At 52.8% G+C, this 19821-nt stretch overlaps 5 protein-coding genes across 5 annotated transcripts; 1 reads left to right on the top strand and 4 right to left on the bottom strand.

Moving 5' to 3' along the window:
• Positions 1–400: 400 nt before the first annotated feature.
• Positions 401–2652, bottom strand: PG997_009312 (uncharacterized protein; the record flags this gene model as incomplete). The annotated part of the gene is made up of 6 exons (XM_066813627.1): positions 401–714; positions 798–1441; positions 1500–1775; positions 1827–1925; positions 1985–2272; positions 2333–2652. 6 exons carry the CDS (start codon positions 2650–2652, stop codon positions 401–403), a joined length of 1941 nt encoding a protein of 646 aa, XP_066665589.1.
• A 672-nt stretch (positions 2653–3324) lies between these two features.
• PG997_009311 (GTPase-activating protein) lies at positions 3325–6855 on the bottom strand (the record flags this gene model as incomplete). The annotated part of the gene is made up of 3 exons (XM_066813626.1): positions 3325–4133; positions 4181–6323; positions 6421–6855. The coding sequence occupies 3 exons, from the start codon at positions 6853–6855 to the stop codon at positions 3325–3327; spliced, it is 3387 nt and encodes a 1128-aa protein (XP_066665588.1).
• Positions 6856–9189: 2334 nt separating this feature from the next.
• PG997_009310 (uncharacterized protein) lies at positions 9190–9396 on the top strand (the record flags this gene model as incomplete). The annotated part of the gene is made up of 2 exons (XM_066813625.1): positions 9190–9336; positions 9358–9396. 2 exons carry the CDS (start codon positions 9190–9192, stop codon positions 9394–9396), a joined length of 186 nt encoding a protein of 61 aa, XP_066665587.1.
• A 4017-nt stretch (positions 9397–13413) lies between these two features.
• On the bottom strand, positions 13414–14874 carry PG997_009309 (uncharacterized protein; the record flags this gene model as incomplete). Its single annotated transcript, XM_066813624.1, has 1 exon — positions 13414–14874. One exon carries the CDS (start codon positions 14872–14874, stop codon positions 13414–13416), a length of 1461 nt encoding a protein of 486 aa, XP_066665586.1.
• Positions 14875–16823: 1949 nt separating this feature from the next.
• PG997_009308 (phosphatidylinositol phosphate phosphatase) lies at positions 16824–18336 on the bottom strand (the record flags this gene model as incomplete). The annotated part of the gene is made up of 2 exons (XM_066813623.1): positions 16824–18132; positions 18206–18336. 2 exons carry the CDS (start codon positions 18334–18336, stop codon positions 16824–16826), a joined length of 1440 nt encoding a protein of 479 aa, XP_066665585.1.
• Between the last annotated feature and the right edge of the window lie 1485 nt (positions 18337–19821).

The raw sequence follows: 19821 nt of genomic DNA, 5'->3' as shown, positions 1-19821 counted from the left end.
CAATCTATCCCATGCGCCTCGCCTAACCCGCTCCCAAATAATATAGAAAACGACTGGGATGATGAGAATAAAGCTCCACCGTCGACAATCTGGTTACAAGTAGAGTAAATGAGAAGGAAAAGGGGAAGGAGAAGGAGAAGAAAGAAAAGGGGGAAACAGGTGATTTTTTGGGCAATCGTCCATTCATTTCATAGCTCGTATTACTTTGACCAAACTTTGTTTATTTGGTTTTCGAAAAGGGGGGGACGAGGGCAATCTCGTGCGTGTATATGTCTCGCACATTGGTTGGTTTCTGGATCGCCCTGTCAGTGGTCGTCGGCAAACTCTTCACTAGACGAGATATCATACCTGCTGTATGCGCCCGAGGTGAGCTTGATGGAGACCGGTAATGCCGAGCCGTTTATGCAAGAGGCACGAAAGTCGGGGCGCCAGGGACGAAGGCAAGCGTGGTGGTAGCGCAGCTCAGGCCTGTCGGACTCTCGGTGAGCCTGAAGATGCCCGAGCTCGAGGGAACGCCGTCACTGGGGGCAGAGCCTCCAGAGCCTCCAGAGCCGCCAGAGCCTCCAGAACCGCTTCCGGCACTGGTTGTCTGGCCTGCGGAACCGCTTTCGGTGCCGGTAGGCGGGCCTCCAGAGACACTTCCAGTACCAGTTGGCTGGGCGCTACTGCTAATGGGAATCGCCGAGTTGATGGCGCCATTCTGGCATTGAGTTGCTGTTGTGATTCGAAAGTTAGCATTTGTGATTATGAAATTCACCACCATCATTCTGTTTTGGGAGGCGGAGGAGGAAACGTACATTGGTAGACAGCAATGGAAACAGCGCCACAGTCCGCGGGACCGGTACCAGGAGCGCCGAAGGTGGCGAAGATCTGGCCCGAGGGAACCTGGCAGAAACGAGCCTGGTCACCGAAGAAGGCCGGGTTGGACCAAAACAGGATGCCGTTGACGACGGAGAAAGCGGTCGAAATGCTGCCACCGGGCGAGACCTTGAGCGGTATGAAGGGAACACCCGGGTCAGTGGCGATGGCCTGGCCACCACTGGTGAGACGGCCTTCAGTCAGGTTGAAGGGTGTGGCATCGCTGCAAGAAGCGGGGTTGACAGGACCAGCGCCGCCGATGAAGCCACCAGTTGACTGGCGTCGGTAGATGTTGGCCATGTCACGCTTCTTGTTGGTCACGTTGACACTGCCAGGGATGACGGCAAGGAGGACAGGCACCTGGGGCAGATCGGTAACACCAGTAACGCCGCCAGAGCTGGTAGCAGATGCACCCGTACCGGCAGAGCCGCTTGGCCCAGCATCACCTGAGCCAGTAGCCGAAGATCCGTTAACGATGGTACTGAATCCAGTGACAGGGCTGTCTGACACTGTCACAGGGCTGTCTGTCACTGTCACAGGGCCGCTGGGAACGTTGCTGCCACTGGAAGCAGTCACGGTGCCGCTGGAAACGTTACCGCCATCAGAAATTTGCGCCAGGGTAGCATCCGTAGTTGACGTACTCGGTGCCCGAGGCGGTGGCCGTGGCGACGATCGAAGCTGAGCGGGTGATCCTCCGGACGTCGTAAACTGCGGTGAACGTCGGACGGTTGACGATGCTCGAAGGGGTGGAGATGCAAGTGTACTTGGTCGGCGTCGGTTTCGATGGGTCGACGTAGTCGCTGACGGCTGCAAATCCTGGAATCCGCGGGACGGTGCAGCCCATGTATGCCGGGTTCGCGTAGACGGGATAGACCTGGGCGCCGTCATTACCACAGCAGTCTTGGCCAATGCAGTCCCTATAAATAGTTAGCGATTAGATCAAGAGTAGGGTAGAGAAAAGTACGTACGGTGCACCACTTGTACAGCTGATCTTGCAGTTGCCGTTTGCCGTATCGTCGTATGACCGTGATTCTACACCAAAGTCCTGTCCACATTTACATTTGATGCTGCGCCATTGATGTCAGTAATAATAGCCGACGGGAAAGACATTGAGGGTAATCCTTACCTGCCACCGCTTCTCGCCATATAGGCCAAGGGGTAGGAAAGCGAACCGCAGTACGTCAGACATTCACCCGCATTGCTGACAACCTTGGAAGAAACCGCTACATCACCTGATGGCAGGTTCGGATGGTAGAAACAGCCCAGTTTACCATAACCACCGGTGCGGTCAGTGAGCGTGCTATCATCCTGGAACGAGGGATCAACGAAGATACGAGCGCCTGTGGGCGATCCGCAGTTCTCCCGACGATCTCCTGGGCATGGGTTGGGGTTTCCGGCGAGACACGGTGCTTCGCTGAGAGCAGCGGAGCCCAACGTGGCAATGGATGTACCGCAGCGGCATCCTTCATTTTACAGAGCAGCGTACTTGAAGCCGTGGGCACGGCAGATTCTGGTGCAGCCTCTGGGGTGGACAGTGGAATCCACATGCCCGCTGGCGGCATAGCCAAAGTACGAGAACGAAGGGTCGCCACCTTGAAGAGCCCCAGGGGCGGGCCGTGCAATAGGGTTCTGGGGGTTGAATGCGAACGGTTGCTTGGTGACAGAAAAACAACCCAGGTACTGGTGATCTTGGGCAGCTGAGCAGGTTGGTTCCTCGAAGTAATAACCCTGAGCGCTGACAAGCCCAGCAGTAGCCAACAGGGCTGTCAGCGCTGCGGCTTTAAACGACCCCATCTTGTCGGGTGAGTCCTCTGCGAGCAAACGGCGCCTCTCCCACTCAAACAAAGCGAAATGAAGTTACAAGAAGGCCGATGATGTGATTAAGTGTACAACGAATGTCTAAACGGTAAGGAGCGTGGATCGGTTGGTGGTAGATTGGAACTCCGGGCTCAACGTACAGCGTCAGACGGGGGTATTTGAAGACCAGTCGCTTGGGAAAGGGATGGAGCAGTGCCATGCTCCGTGAAGTCTCATTTGACCAAGGAATGTTCGACTGGATTGGCCGGAGAGTCATCTAGTTTCCCGTAGGGGGCAGCATTCCCTCCCTGACTCAAGCCCGTCGCCACGATGCCAAACACCCTAGGCTAGTAGCTTAGGGAATGTGGCAGGAGTCTGGAAGGGGTTGCCCTGGAAAAGCAGCTGTTTAGTCGAGTAGTAGTGCGAGACGTCCAATGGAATCCAATCCGTGGCGTGGTCAGCGTCGTATCTCATCAGATTCTTCGGTCCCAGACCATGTCTCAGCCATCTGGAGGGAACAACATATCAATTGATCTGAACACAACCCTTACTGCTCTAGTGGCAACCCCCATTGAAATCCCTCTTGCGCAAAGCAAGCAACAACTCCTAAACGCAACAGCTACAGTAATTCCAGACCCATTTCCCTAGAGACAAGCAGATGAGCCAATATCATCCCTCAAATTCTACAATCCTCTGAGGTGGCGTGTCCACAGTTCCCGAATGGCTACTTGCTGCCTCGGTAGGTTTGAGTATCGATTGGCTCGACCCTTCTTGGCCCTTTGAGGCCCCTGCCTCGGCATCCGCTCCGTCCAGGAGATCCAGATCCGATGATCGTACACTGCGCCGTTCCGCATCTCCGCCGTAGCCGCCCGCTGATTTAGGCACACGTAAATCTTCATCATCGTCCTCTTCTTCATCCTTCTGCCCGGGTACAGCATTTTGCTCGAGCTCTCGCTGCGCCTCTTCCATACGGCGGCGAACCTCGGCCGCTACCCTCGATGCATCAGTAACGATGTTGTCGAGGACACCGCGGAGGCCCCTGGTAGCGTTATTTGCGCTAGCCTGTGGAATCGGCAGAGCACTTGCTGCTGAGCGTCCGAAACTGGAGAATGTAGTGAGAGAAGGAGTGGATGGATTGATACTCGGAAGACCTTCAGTGACGTGCAGCGACGTCGGGAATGACGATTCAAAAAACTGCTCAAGCAGCTCGTCCGCCAACACAACCATGCGGAAGGTGGGTAATGTCATGTGTAAGGGGTTGGAAGGATCCAAAGCGACATTCGCCTTCTCAGATTGTGCCTTGGAGACAGAGCGCTGTGTCTCGTTTTCTGTATCTGGTTTGCCAAGGGCTGAGGGGTTGGACGGCAAAGCTGCCTTCTTCTTAGCAGCACTCGGGCTCTCCTTGGGAGCCTCTTGAGGGCTTTCCTGGGGAGCATCAAATGCTAGGAGATCCTCCTCGTCCTCCTCATCTTCGTCATCTCCAATGGCAAATGCGCTGTCATCAGGCGTCTGGCTTTCATCTGACCCTGTTGTTTTGGGCGGGTGGTTTTGGTCGCAGGCTCTAACTGGTTGGAGGGGTGATCCGGGTCGGCGTATTCGAAGCATCGTCGAATGAAAGCACTAACGCTCCCAAGGAACCGTTCGTTCATGGTGCCGCCAATAGGTGGGCTCATTGGGCCATTGGTCTCCGTTAATGTGCTGAGGGATGGGTTTGAACTCGAGGCACTGAGAGTGCCTTCCAAACCACGGCGCGATAAGAACAGAAGTGCCTCGGATATTCGTAGAATGCCCTCTCTGTCAACTTTTCCATCGCCGTCGTCATCGTAAAGTTCGAAGAAATACGTAATAGTGCCCATAATATCGCGTCTGCCTTTGATCTGAGCAAGACCGGTCACCACATTCTGTAACGTCAATGTCGAAGTTGAATCAACATCCCACCGCCGGAACAACCGTTGCATGAATTCGTGTTCGGCGGGCTCCGGCCCAGATCCCCAAGGCGAAAGAAGATTGGTGTTAGGCTTTCGAAAGCTGTTGAAGTATTGGTTCTGGTCTCTGTCTGGGAATGTATCGCGTCTAGGTGTGGCCGGGGAGTCGGCTATTGCCCACTTCGACATCGCGGCGAGGAATTCGCGAAAGGCATCGTAGTCCATCAGACTAGTGCTGGGACCCAGACCGACACGACCTTTCTCGACGCCATGGTCTTGATGTTCCGAAAAAGCGGACGCTGCACTGGGTCTGGCAGTTTTGGCTCGGCGGAGTTTCTCTTCTTGGATAATGTGATCGCGTTGTTGGCGCTCATAGAGAATGGTATAAAACCTATCGTATACGGCGCCGAGCTCCTCTGGGCTGAGTAGTTTGCTGTCTGGCCCAAGGTTCCGAATAGCTGTTCGTTTTGCAAAATTCTCAATATTATTGAGGACAGCATCCTTGTTCTTCAGCCGCAGATCTTGAATCGTGCTGTGCGTGATTCCAGAGAACTCCTTGAAAGCGACAACCATGAGTTCCTGGAAACGGTTGATGGCTCTCAGCTTTGGGTTTTCGGACTTGGGATGAGCCGACTCATCCAGGCGTGAGAAATAGCCTTTCAAGACAGATATGAAAGCACCGTCGTCTGTGGCGTCCAGCAATTCCTCTCCGTTGATACGTAGTATAGCCAAGCCGACTTGGAATAGCACCTTGGGCCCCTCAACGAAGAAGACATCCAGAACTCTAAAGGCAAATACTAGTGGCATCGAGTTGATGTAAAGCGATAGGAACCAGGGAAGTGATACCACTGATAGTTGGACATCGGCTTTGACCAAATGCTCCCACAAAACAGGCATCGTCTTCTCGACTAGCGATTCAAAGACCTTCTGGTCTAGCAAAGTTCCGTACATGGTCGTGGAGTAGTATCCTGGAACAAGCCTGTCGCAAAGAGCGGACAAGAGGAAGAAGGCCTGCGATTCTGATATGTAAATCAACAAGGCCGCGACAACTATGTTCATGGCTTGGCAGTAGCCAACTTCGGGGTTGACCCAGCTGTAGGCTGTGAGAACCCGACGTAGCCGTCCAATCCCCTCCTCGGACTGGAATCCAGGATATTCGGGAAGACTTCGGTTGAGATCCTTCTCAATCTCGTCGATAGCGAGAGACTCCTTGCCCGAGAACTTGGCCAGAGTGTCGGTGTAGAGGGTGGGATTCTCAAGCCTCAGATACAAAGACCCAGAAGTCAGCTCCCACATCTCTCCCCTGAGACGATTGGGCAGACCGACGCGGATCAGCTTGTGAAATGTCGGCTGGCGAATCAGTGTCGCATTCCGCCCATTGTCCCGTAGGTATTCGGCCCATAGCCTCATTTTGGCCCTATCCCTCAGTTTCTTGGGATCGCCTGGGTATTTGAACATCATCCCTAGGCCGGCGTCTGGTGGGTTGGCGGCCTTCTTGTCCTCGGGTCGGAGTAGGTATTCAGAGTAGCATTCAGCGACAACCTTCTTGAGCTTGCCGACATTGCCAACGCCACCTCTCAAGCCCTTCTTCAGGCCATCGCAGAACCTCTCACATGCGTGGCGGGTCCCGGCGAGCTGAATGGTAATTCTCTGCTCTCGTACCTGGCTCTTGTCCTTCTGTGCATCTTTGTCCTTGGACGCTTCTTGTGGGATACCGTTCCATGTCGTAATGGCAAGCGCAAACTAGAATACCCAGATAGGTCAGCGACGGTATTCAAAGCTTCACAGGAACATGACAATCGCCGAGGCGTGGAAGTGGGGAAAGGCACGATGAACTGACCTGGAAACTCTGGCTGTTCAGACGTTCGACCCGTCTGATGGCACATAGTGGAAATGTGAAGCCATTGCCACTTGGCCCGCCGCCGTGGGTTTGGCCGGTGAAGGCCGAAGAAGTCGAGGTGCTGGCGGAGCTGACGAAGCTTGACGGAGTGGTGGAGAAGCACATGTAGGCCTCGGACAGGTGCAGCTTCCCAGCATAATGCCAGCCTCGATCGCGCTCTTTGTCGCCTTGGGTGACGTTGGAAGGGGGGATTGTCAACTCGGCGGGGATCTCGTACAAAGGTGTCTGGCTGCTGGGCAGGCGGAATTGGTGCTGGAACAGGGTGGACTTGGCAGGGTTGCGGTCGGAATTGGTGAGGTTCAGGCCTTGCATAGGGTCAATCAGCTGCTGGGCAGCCGACTGGGCCTTTTGCACGAGGTTCGAGATGTTGAACATCGCGTCGTCGGTGGTGTTGTTGGACCAAGGTCTCGTTGTTAGGACCCACTGGTCAGAGCATGTCGGGAAACATGCAACAATAGCACGCAACGATCAACAACTATCGGGTTGACGGGCAGAAATGGACTTTGTCTATTTGGTCACGGCTGAAAGAAACGCACTCTATTGGCTGTATGTCTTTGATGGATGTTGTCGTCGAGGGGGAGCAGGTAGGTTAAGGTTAGTAGTAAGTCGGGAGCAATGACAAGGCATTAGCTGATTCCATAGGTAGGTACAAGGATCGGGCGGCTTAGTCAGGGGCTCTGGGTGGGGCTTTCTGGTAGTGCTGCTTCCAGCTGCTCAACTAGGGCCCTTGGAAGTTGGGGGCTCTTGTGCTCCAGCCCAAGCTACAGTACCTAGATGCTGTGTGCTTCAGTTGAACCGATTGCCGACCTCCAGCCGTATACCGCAAACCATTTTGAATTTGGGAGAGCATGGGATAGGTAGACCAAATTGGAGCTCTCGCGTATCTTTTACGAAAGTCGAAGACACGGAGAAATGAGATGACTCGATAATCATTTATCAGATTACCTAGGCAATTCAGTATGAGGATCTACCTACCTACCCATACGAAGTAGAAGGTACTGGGGCACTTATCGAATACATGGGTTGCTCGATATGTACGTTGATTTCATACACACCAACCGGTTGTCCCTGCATGTACATAGTGACCATAGTAGTAGTAGGGCGTTCCTAGACGCCCCTTGATGCAATGAGGTAAGTAGTTGATTCTTTGACGACTGGATGACTGGTGGTAAGCGGTATGCAGCGACTGGCACGTGTATAAACAAAAATACGATTCCAGAACACCCAACGGTATCGCTCATCTCTCAATCCCACCAATGAAAGGGTTCCAGCACCTGCCTACTTAAGTATGTAGCTATCTAGATGAGATGAGAGTTCATCTGTTCTTCGATTGGAGCTGCAGCACTTATGTCGTCCTCGCAGAAAAGGGCTATCGATCTGCAACTCCAAACGGCAGATTCGAGTCGGAAGATAACAGGGTCATTTCACGAAGAAACCACTGCAGGTAGATACCACCAGCGAGAGAGAGGGAGAGAAAAAAATCGTAGCAGCAGTATGGAGAGCCTACTACAATCTGTAGCCATATGCAGTGGTCATAGTCAGCTTCGCGATCCACACCTGCCTACAAGATGTACTTATCGATAGTGATATCTGCCCGATCTATAGTCCCCCTCCCCCCGGATGCACATGCCACGTGCGGATAGATTCAATGCATGTCGTGTATATGCTCATCCGCCCAGCTCGAAATTGGGTGGATGCGGGGTTCTAGATGCTGCAAGCTGGATACAAAGGTATGTTAGAGACCCTCCTGTAGGTCAGAACTTTGTGAACCATCTCGCGACTTTTCGTCCTTCAAGCGATACCCGATACCCTTGGGGCGAGAGGCAACAGGATCGAGCCTAGCCTGGATATATGTGCGTTAAGATGACTGGCCAGCCACCGCCCGTCAATGCCGCCACAGCAGGGGCCCTTCCATCACGGAAATCAGTTTCATATGCAGCATGGAATGTGACAAGGTTGCTGAGCACTGCGGTTCTGCATGACGTTCAACATCGCTGTGACACAATCTGAAGGCCAGGGACGTGGCTGGAAGAGACCACTATTTTGAGATCCGATTAATCAATCAATCGATTGATTAGGGGAGCGATTACCCAACAGTCGGGATGCCTAGTTGAGCGATAGTATCATACCAGCCGGGTACGTACTCTTAGCATGCCACCCCCAAATAAAGTGATCCGTTGAAGTTACTTCTCGTCTCTCACCCCGCAGCGGGCGCGGCTGAAGCGCACAACGTCATCAGGACTTGACTCTATTTCGGAGAGGAGGGTCGGAGCAAGGTAGTAAAATAGTCGTAGCCTAGCTGAGGTGCCAAAAAAAAAAAGACTTATTAAACTAGCAGACTCGCGATCTCTGCGAGGGAGAAGAAAAAAAAGCTTTCCACCCCCTGCCTGTCGATTGCTGTTCAATCGTCTGTCGCACTTCCCTTCACTTCCTCGGCAGTGCATCGTGTGTCTCTCCCTCACCCACTCGAGCGACTAACTTGCTGCTGGATGGATCTCACTCGGCTCTAATTCAGATCAATCAATGTCAACCGACCCACCGGAAAACGAGACGAAGAGGATCCTTCGGCGGACCGTCGTCTGAAACTTGATTTGCTGGGAACTTCACCACCGTCACAAACGAGTCGGTCCTGCACAATACGGAAAATAATCTCTCGGGGTTTTGGCTACGCACGCACGCACGAATCCCGCCCTTTCAGCCCGTCAGGCCATGGCCGCCGTCGCAACCCAACCGAATCCTATCCAACTGGCTGGCGGCGGTATCAAGATGGCTCAAATTGCGGGGGACTTGAAATTAGGCGCGCACAACCAGCAACTCAGCCCTTCTGATTTTGCTTTGGTGCGAACTCTGGGTACGGTGAGTTTGCTCCTCCTCTAGATCCGCAAGTGGGAGTGGGAGCAGCGGTGGTCGTGGTGATGGCGGTGGTGGTGGTATTTGCGCGTCGGGGCGTCCCGCCAGTCCGCTAACAGTCTCCAAGGGTACCTTTGCCCGAGTTTGCCTGGTTCGGCCCAAATCCGCCTCCGACAAAGAAGACAACGACCAAGTCTTTGCGCTCAAGATCCTGCGCAAGGCCGAGATCATCAAGCTCAAGCAAATCGACCATGTCCGGCACGAGCGCGAGATCCTCGCCGACGTGGCGGGGCACCCCTTCATCACGACCCTCATAGCGTCCTTCGCCGACCGCGACTCGATATACATGCTTCTCGACTACGTCCCCGGCGGCGAGCTGTTCAGCTACCTCAGGCGGCACCGGCGTTTCCCGGAGGAGTGGGCGCAATTCTACGCGGCCGAGATCGTGCTCGTTTTAGAGTTCCTGCACGAACAACAGGGCGGGGTCGCGTACCGGGACTTGAAACCCGAGAACCTGCTGCTGGACGCCGAGGGCCATGTGAAGCTGGTCGACTTCGGGTTCGCCAAGCGGTTGGGCAGCAAAGACGAACGGCCCGTCGAGACGTACACCCTTTGTGGTACCCCCGAGTACCTCGCCCCAGAAGTTATTCAGAACAAAGGCCACACGACCGCCGTGGATTGGTGGGCGTTGGGGATCCTCATCTACGAGTTCCTGACGGGATACCCCCATTCTGGCACCAAAACCCCATCGAAATCTACAAACAGTGTGTTATATCCATTCTCGGCCCAGCCAACGGTGGAGATGATAGAGCGGTTGTGCTAACCTTGGGCGCAGAATTGTCGAAAAACCGGTCATGTTCCCGGCAGAACCGCAGATCTCGCACAATGCGCAGCATATAATACGGTCACTCTGTACGGTGGACCGCTCGCGGCGGCTCGGCAACATCAACGGCGGTTCCGTGCGGGTGAAGGAACATCCATTCTTTGAGGGGGTCGACTGGGAGATTCTGCTGCGACGACAGGTACACCCGCCCATCCAGCCCGCCGTGCGTTTCCCCGGAGATGCGTCATGCTTCGATGTCTATCCCGAAGATGACGGCAAGCGCGAGCCGTACACGGACGAGCTGCTCAACAAATACGACAAGTATTTTGAAGGCTTCTGAAGCAGTTCGGCTTGCGGAGATTTTTATAGTAGGTTCTGACTTATGGGCTATTTTTTACGACTGACGAGAATTCGAACCCTCCTAAGGAACAAACAAGACAAATTTTGTTCCATGTACCATATGTTGTCATATACACATACTGCCATATATTTTATTATCTTTTTTTTCAGGCGCTAGGAGGGGGGGTCGCGCGCGAGGAGCAGTTGTGGTTGTGTACCGGTTAGAGGAGTTACGGGGAAGCACTCCATGGGGGAGCTCAGCACAAGCATCTGGAGTTTGGATGGGGGTTTACCACGTTTAACTTGCTTCGTTTGGGGTAAATTTTGGGATAGGGGCTCATGCGATGAAACGTCTTATAGCTGAACGGACGAGTCAATACACTAAAATTCATATTATACCGTACCTTTTATGACGGCACTGGACATATGGGAGGGCGTGGCATTGTCCTTGGTGGTTGGATGGCATCCTGGGATGAGGTCTGCCAAGTCTGGTGGTGTGGCTGTTGGCGCCCATCTGGTATTTGACCCTTGTTCTTTCCTTGGTAGTCAGGCAGAAGTCGGGTCCTAGTACTGGTTTCAGGCCGCCTGTTATGTCTCTTCTGGATTGGCAATACAATATGAATATGGTCTTGGGAAAGAAGGCTCTTCGGGGTTCAAACTATTTGCTGTTTGCTACACGGTGGCTGGCCGGCCAGGGGGCTTGGGTAGGCAAACAACTGCGATGTGGCCTTAGGTACTTACAAAGCAGGTAGAAGAGTGCTATATAATCCCAATTACAGCATCTTTTCCCAGCGAAGTAGCTGAACATGAATAAGCAGTCTTTCCCATCCGACACGGATGGCTTCGCTTTTTGCACTCTTCTCTTTTACGAGACATGTCGTCTGCCCCTAATCGAATTTGTCTCCTGAATATGCCTAACTCTCGGGAATTTCTTTTCTTTTCTTTTCTTTTCTTTTGGCTCGCTCTCCCTTTCTAAACCTGTGTCTCACATGGACTGGTTGGTATCCTCTTCTCGCATGGTGGCTTAATGGTATGGCGTGTCAGTCGGGATTCCTTGGGTCAAATGAGTTCTACTACACCCCTAACAGCAAAAACGCCTGTCCATATAAGTTCTGATAGTGCCTTTTCAATCCAGCGAAGTAGCTGCTATTATGGATTCACGCCTACCATCCGAGGCTTAATAGCGGATGGCTCCTTTGCTTTTTGTTTTATTTTTCTGCTTCGATCCTTCGTGTTGTGGACATCCAAAAACTACAGGGACTTACTTGTTCTGCTTGTTGTCTGATGATCATCTTGGTGAGAGGTCGACATGTGTGTGGTGGCGGTGTGCTGCCCCCTATCTATCTACGTCCATCAATGCGACCATGGCGGAGTGGCATAGGGGTAAAAGTTGCGCTTTGTTCATTTGAGTATATGCCCAAACGCGACGGTTCGATCCTGGGCAGTTGCTTTCACTTTTGCTTCTGTTTTTCATACTCTTCGTTTGCATACCTTCCAGTGCCAGCCGGTGCTTAGACCCCGGTCGCGGTATGACACATATGGCAACCGTAGTCGTCAAAAGTATTATAGAAAAGATAAACTGCGGCGACGTGTGTTTGGTGACTCCCTACTCTACGTTGGATGTATCGTTGGTGGAATGGCGCAGGGGTATTGCTTTTGGAGGCTCCTCCTTTGTTCCTCGGAATATCCGTAGCAACGCAATCATATATAAATTCTAATAGAGTCGACTTACAACAGCGAAGTAGCTCAAACACCTTATCTGGCTCCATAGGCGCGCCCACCATCCGGGCTTACAAGATGGCACCTTCGCTTATATTCTTTTTCTATCCTTTAACAACTCTTCTTGCCTTCACTCGTAGCTTAGGACTTTATTGTGATGGAAGGGCGGCCATGTGCTGGCGCTGTCTGCCCTTCCCTACATGTCTATCCCAATATGTATGGCTGGCTGATTGGTATAGTGATAGTGTGGCCAGTCTTGTTTGTGTAATAATTGAACGGACGGACGCAATGGTTCGATTCTGGACCGTCGCTTTATTTCTCTACTATGGCTTGCACCTCTTGTTTGTTTTGACCGTTGGCAGCCGTATGTCATTTGCCGCGTAGGCAGCCACCCATGGCAACTATTGTCCACAACATTTGTAGGTACATCATCCAAAGCACGATGGTACACGAGATTCGTACACGAACAATATGATCAGAATGCATCAAATCATGTGCCCAATCAATCTATCCGCAAAAAGGGTATCATCTATATATACACAAAAGGCATCTCGGCAGTAAGGTGCCAAAACGAATCGCCATGTAGAAAATCAAGCAAAAACGCTTAGCCAACGCCAACGTGTCTGGCTGCCTTATAATACCCTAAACTTTTCCTTTCTTCGTAATCTTCGTCCTTTTTTCGGTAGCGAGGGGAAAAGGCGTTGGTCCGCTTATTGCTAGATCTTGGGCCTCGAGACACTGTCCAGCTGATACGGTGTCGCTCGCTGGCATCCACGGACGGAATATCAAATGAGCCACTGTTCGCTCCCATGCAAATACGAGAACGAGGCTCGAGTCTCCTAGGCCACAGAGTAGATGAGAGCTGAGAGCTGTCGTGGAGCTGGTGCCAGTCGTGGAAAAGCGGCCTTAATTCAGTAGAGCGGAGTGGTTGCGGGCGGCTTGGTTGGTTACTGGTACAGTACTCCGACAAGAAGGGCGGTTCCTTCAACTCCAGTTTTGTTTTGGTTCTCTTGCCTCGTTTCTATTTTTCTTTTGTTTTCGTAATTTTCGTTTCGGCTCGGGTGAGCGACTCGCGGTATCGCCGATGAACAATGTTGACCGATCGAACACACGAGCGAAGTTTGGGAGCCTCAGAGCAAAGTGGTTGGTTAGCTGCCAGTGATTCCCAAGTCACCGTCCTCAGGTTGGTCCAAGGCCTGCACCTAGTGCCATAGATTACACCAGCCGTCGAAGTCGTCGTCGCCGTCCGGATCTGCTTCCTTAAGTCGTTCCTCGAGATCATCAGTCTCGTCCGGGAAAGCTTCCGAAAATGACGCAAACTCCTCATTCTCATCATGGTTCTCAACATGCTCCCTACCCTGGAGCTTGAGGATCTTGGAGATTTGGGGAATCCCGAGTGGATATTGCTTGGACCATTCATCGACGGCATGGCTTCTGATGAGCTTCCGCATCTTACCGGAAGGCTCTCTCACTTGGCCTCGCGTCCACATTGCAACGAAGGCCCGAGACTTTCCGCCGGCGGTGGGGGCAGAGGAAGGGCTGGTCGGGAGCAAATTTAGTCGCATTGCTTCGTTGCGTCGAATGAGAGTGTCGTTCCATTCCTTATCCTGGATCGCTTCCACGCTACGCTTAAAAGCTGCGGGGTCGAAAGGCGTGAGTGAAGTCTGCCGGAGGTTTTTGAGGAACTGGAGCTGCTGACGGTTCTGTTTCAAAGACATCGCCGTTTTCTTCCAGCTCTTGAGACTGAGGGCGCATTGTTCTCCCTCCTCCCAGGTGCGGAAGCGCTGCAGGCGAAGGCGGTTGGCAGCGTTGCCGGCGAAAGAGTCGAGTGCCGCGTCAAACTTGAAGGCAATATTAAGCACCTCAACGCGCATTCGGTTCAAGGTCAACTCATGCCAAAAGCCGTTGATGTTAGTGGGCTTCCCAGTATTCCAAGTTCTGAGACGCGGGTATCCGCCCCCTTCCGGAGCCGCGGGGAGGCTGATCAAGTCGAGCATGGGTCCGGGAGTTGAGTCGTCATCCGGAAGGGCCTGACAATACCAGCTCAGAGATGTGTTGCCCATTTTCCTGGCGCTGAACAGCGGCTCCAGAAGAGCCATGTGAACCAGAGACAAGAAGTTGTAATCGCACTGCAGGTTGAGAGACAAGTCGCCAAGAGGCTTGGTGCAGAAATTGAAGGTCTGGGGGCCTTCCGAACTCATTCTTATCATGAGACTATCGACGTTCCAATGGCTGATATTGCTGAGCAGGAAAGCCACCTCTCGAACCTTGGCCCACAGGTAAAGGATCTGTGAGCCATCAGTATCGTCCGCGGCAGGGGGGTCAATGATGATGTTGAGCTGCTCGATCTTTCGGACAGATGCCTTGAGACGCCGGACAAGGCTATGGTTCAGAGTGGTGAAAACATGGGTGAACACCTCATTCTGTTGCGTCTTCCACTCCATCTTGAGCCAGTCATCGCGAGTCTTCTGATCATAAGCCTTGATATAGACGGTCAGGTGACGAAGAGGCTCCTCCTTGCACAGTGACATGGGCAGTGCCTCTTTGCGCAGGATCGGGGCTGCTGCGCACAACTTCCTACCATCCCCATTGGCAAAGACATACGAGTAAATCAGTTGACGATTCTCAGGGTTGGTTTGGAGGAGGTCGAATGTCTTCGCCATTGTACGATTTTGGGTGGACTGGTCATCCACTGGGGTAGACTGGCGATCCAACGATAAGTCTACCAGCTGGTCTCCAGTAACCAATGTTTGCGAGGTAGCCAGAGAAATGGGTGGACCATGACCAAGTTGTGGTTGGCCAGCATGGAGCGACGCATCGGCGGGGGGAACGACTGGCGAACCCGGCCCAGGAGGCAAGGGGAGGTGATGAAGGGAACGACGTTGAGCCATTACCAAAGTTGCGATGCCGTGTCCGGCGTCTTGTGTGGGGTACCGTCTTGATGCTCAAGTGTGGCAGGAGCGACTCGCTTTGACTGAGGAGGGCTGCTGCATTGGTTTAGTTACTGATGTCATTCAGAGTAATTGGCAAGTCTCGGGTGCGGCACCCTCCGCTTACAGTGTGAGAGCGTGACTGACAGTTGAGCAGTTCGGGTCGACTGCAAGTGGAAGCATCAACTTGATGTATCTCGGAGGACTTGGTGTTGAACAGGCTACTTGCGTGGATGCTGAACTCGAAGTGTCGCGTTTGGTGGGAAGCTGCAACCTGGTGTTACATGCCTAAGGCGGCGGCCTATCCTTCTTTCCCTAAACAGTCGTTGGCTGACTGTGATGGGAAGAAACTTGCCAACTGTGTACTGTTCGACTCTAACGGTTGAGCTGGCCTGGTTGAGTTTTTCACAATCTTCAGAGGGCGGAAGGTGGAAGAAAGAAAGCAGCAGCAAGATTTCCACGGTCATGGGCGGAAGCTTCTATCGTCGAAGGTACAATTTAGAACGGCGTGAAGCTGGGTGAACACAGCATCACTCTACAGTGACTACAGAGACAGCCAGATACAATGGCGTGTTGGATTATGAGTGGCGAAGCCACGGGGTACCTGGTGACTGAGCCATCCCAACTCTGGTCAAACCGCGTGTTATAATGGCGAAAGGGGTTCGGCGACCCCTTTTTGGCTCCGACTTCGTGTGTGGGCATGTTACAAAGGCACGTGGGTATAGACGGTCTTTGGGTCAGACGGAAACCTGTCTTGCATCTACCCGGCCTTCCCAGCATGGATATCAGCAGCAGAAGGAAAAGGGGTTATTACCCGGATAGGTAATAGTCGTGATGGAATAGCCAGCAGTTCCGGCAGGGTATAAGTCGCCGAAAGCTGTATCATCAAGGTCGACATCAAGCTAGAGGCTCTGGGGTTTACGATCACCCATTATCTTGAGATACGGATAACTATTTCAACTACGAGTGTATGTATATGAGAACCATAGAGGTAATTCACTCTCGTCCTGTTATTAACTATGGTTCAATTGGGCCAGCATGTCAGGAGCCAGTGTATTTGTCTTTTGAAATTCTTTGCTTGATTAACGCACACGGTGGACGGATGACAGCTCTGGAGACGAGACGTGGGCATCATTGAGCAAGGTAACAAATGCATTATCAATTCGAAAAATAGCTAACCCATGGGAATTACGGACATTTCCTCGGCAGAAAGGCGGTATACCGAATCATTGAAGGATTTACTATGGCCTGTATACGCTGCTGTTATGCCCCTGGGTAGATAGGGAGCTTCGTACGGCACCAAACCAGCCTTGATTGATTCGGTAACGAGGAGTACAGGATAATGGAATCTTTATTTTAACGTCCTGGGAAGCCATGCCCTCGAAGGCTTTATAAAGATGAGAGCGCCCAATGGGGTATACTCACTGCGAACGCCAATCCGTACTGTACTACTCAAACCTGCCTTCTATTCTATGCGAACCCACACACACACACGACACACACCCCGCCCCAAAACGGTGATAAAAAACAATGACCTCTCATACCAACGCCATGCATTCCATATACCGCAATCAGTTCGTTCCTTGTCACGCAAACATGGCCCTTTTTACGCCCTTGATCCACTCCCTACACCTGGAGCCACAAGTCGAGAGTCGGTGCAGCATGCGTCTCGCCCCCTCCACCTATTGAGAACGATACCACCATATGCCGAGAGCAACGATGAAGGCTGTCGTGAAGAACATGATGCCTTGTTTGGACTGGGAGATGTACATGGACCAGCCCACGAGCGACTCCCACTTCTTGACAGATGCGCGATGCTCCCACGAATCAACGTCAATGGCCTTAGGAAGCCGTATTCTCGGGTCTACCGCTACGTTCTCACGCGAGGTACGCCCTGCGACTTCGGAATCTCGCAGCGTGGCCTCGACCAAGTCGACAGGCGGCTTGAGCTCGTCTGGGGAGAGTACAGGAACCTGTACTCTCAGAAACACACCTCGGTGATCACTACTGCGCACCACAGGCAAGCAGTCGTATGCCGTCACCTCCATATCGGGGCGTTTCTTGCTGGCACCATCGCCCTTGACCCAGTCGGGGATGTCGAGCCACAGTACACGATCACACCAGCCAGGCCACCGGTGCCTGGCAAACTTCCACTTGACCTCCTCGTCGCCGTTATCTTCCTCCAGCTCAGGCCCAGCTGTGCCTTTGGGCAACACTTTATACTTGTATGTGGGTGGGAAGTGGATAGGTGCCTCACTGAGTCCGTGAAGCGCTCGGCCCGCCTTTTTCTCGGCAGTGAGTTGGTCGAGTGCCAGAAAACGCGGGTAGTAGTCTTCGCTCGTCTCGTCGTCCACAACGGGGAACACAGCATTCGACGGAGGTGGCGTCTTTGACAGACGATAGTTCAGGTCACCGGCAATGAAGAGGTGGCCACCGGGTTTGTAGATGCTGACATCATGCAGCTTCTTTTCCGTTTCTGGATGGAAAAGCAGCGGCTCTATGTCACCTTCGGGTGACGACCTTTCGATCCGTGCTGGGTGATCCGCTTGGACAATCTTCTTTGGGTCGGCAAAGACTAGTCCGCTCACAATGCTCTCCCAGTTGCGATTCCTACGTTCCAGATTCCACTCCATGGCGGCCAAGTGCGTGCTCACGAACGTCAGCTCTGTTTCCTTTCCGCCTTTGGTGTACGTCATGCGAAGTCCAACAGCTCCCTTGTTGGCCATATCACCAGCACCGAAGCCAACCTCGGCCGCTTGTAGATTCGTGAGGGCGGCCGGATCACGAGCAAAGAGCATAATGCCGGTCATACCAACATTGCGTGTCCTGACAAGCGTGTACAGCCGTTCTCCGGGCTGGGAGATTTGTTCTTCGGCTTCCACAAACTTTGCTGCTGCCATATTCAAGGCCGACTCGTATCGTTCGAAGAACGGGTTCAAAAAGTAGGAGCCGATGAATGCTGCCGAGATGGGAGCCATCTCTTGCAGCGAACTGTCCGCGTGTTAGCTTCAGGTCATGCATGTTCCGGGTCCGAAACGCAGACCCGGCCACTGGGGCGACATACAAAACGACCAGCTCAGGAAGATGCGTGGCATTTTGGCCGAAAGCTCGAAACAGGTGATTGGCGAACGCAGGTACAGATATGAAGTGCTTGGCAGCGTTGAAGGTGAGGTAGAAAGTATCCAGGGACGCCATCGCCGCTTCGAGTGCTTTCGATAGTGGCGCAGATGCGTAAAGTGTCCTAGACAATTCCTGATCTCGCGCGTTGTTGAGAAGAATGCTGATGGCAGAGGTCACGGCAGGAGAAGAGTATGTACGAAGAAACTTGGTGTTCAAGCAGCTCGAAAAGAGAAACTCTGCAACAGCATGGTATAGCGGGCTATATACGGAAGTGACGAGGGAAGGGGAACCCGGCAGCAAGCAGCGCACAAAGGGTAAGGACTATACACGGCAGCAAAGAGTGAAAGAATGCGATGAGCGCTTCATTCAGCTCAGCCCACCTAGCCGTACCTAGGGAGGGTGGCCTAGGGGCCGGGTTTCTTGAAATGGAAAGCACTGGGTCCCAGACTCCCCACCGACGACCGATCAAGAGCAAGGTGCGGGGCAGTGTATAAACAGGTTACTAGCGAGTGGGTGGCCAGAGCATAAGGCATAATGGACATTGAACCTCGACCTGCCCAGCTGACCTCATGGACCATGTACAGCCACAGACGAGCAATTCCGCTAAGCCAAACAGCGTTGAACTCGACACTTGCCTTCAGGGGCGGGGCTCTTCATCTCTTGATCGCGCCCAAGGCTTTCCAGGCCTCAACACCTCACCCAAATAGCCGTATTTCATCCACACTACTAAGCTACGCCACATCGAATCACAGTCAAAACCATGCAATGGAAATCTTTAGTTAGAGAAGCGAAATCAATTTCTGAGAACTAGGTAGCGTGTATCGTTGCCGGCCTTCAATACGATCGAGACAAGCCTGCTGGCACATGCGTGAACCCCACCGAGCGTTCGACCGACGTACTGAACTAGAACAGATCGTCATCAGAAGTCGGCGCAGGTGAGTATCCCCGTGTGTTGCGCAAGGTCAAGTCTCTTATCCATCCCATGGCACCTCTTGAACCATAGCAGGTCCATTTCCACCACAGCCAAACTGAGATCATGGACGACTTGAATGATATGGTGCGGACTGAGAGCATCGGTGTACGTCCGAAATAGGAGATGCCGCAATGGCTCATGTAGAGTACATCGATGCCCGTCAGCAAGAGGCCCTAGTCGTTGCCGAAAAGTCGTAAGGAATGCCAAGGTTGAACGTTCGGGTGTCCACAGTGTCCGTGATGCCATATCCTCCGCCGCAAATTAAGTCACCTACCCCAAGGCAGGCTGTTGAGGGGGGAGAACCGAATTGAAGAAAACACGAAACTTTGATCAAGGAAAAAGAAAGAAACCAAGACCGAATCCATATCACTTGAGCTTAACGCATCGCAACGATATCCTGGGTCCCCCACGAAGAATAAACTTGTTTACGTCGGGGTTTCCACAGGCGAACCCCAGGACTGCTTCGTGTCGAAATTCCAGAAACGATAGGTACTGGTAACAGATCGTATGTTCTGTTGATCGACATCCCGACCAATTCAGGATGCCGGGCATGCCGTTCAGACATACGCCAGAGGATCCACAACAAG

The sequence above is a fragment of the Apiospora hydei genome (genome assembly GCF_038363865.1).
Source record: "Apiospora hydei strain CBS 114990 chromosome Unknown utg000007l_segment0_segment0, whole genome shotgun sequence".
Taxonomy (NCBI): domain Eukaryota; kingdom Fungi; phylum Ascomycota; class Sordariomycetes; order Amphisphaeriales; family Apiosporaceae; genus Apiospora; species Apiospora hydei.
The sequence above is the reverse complement of the archived record's forward strand: the minus strand, read 5'-3'. Positions and strand labels throughout refer to the sequence as shown.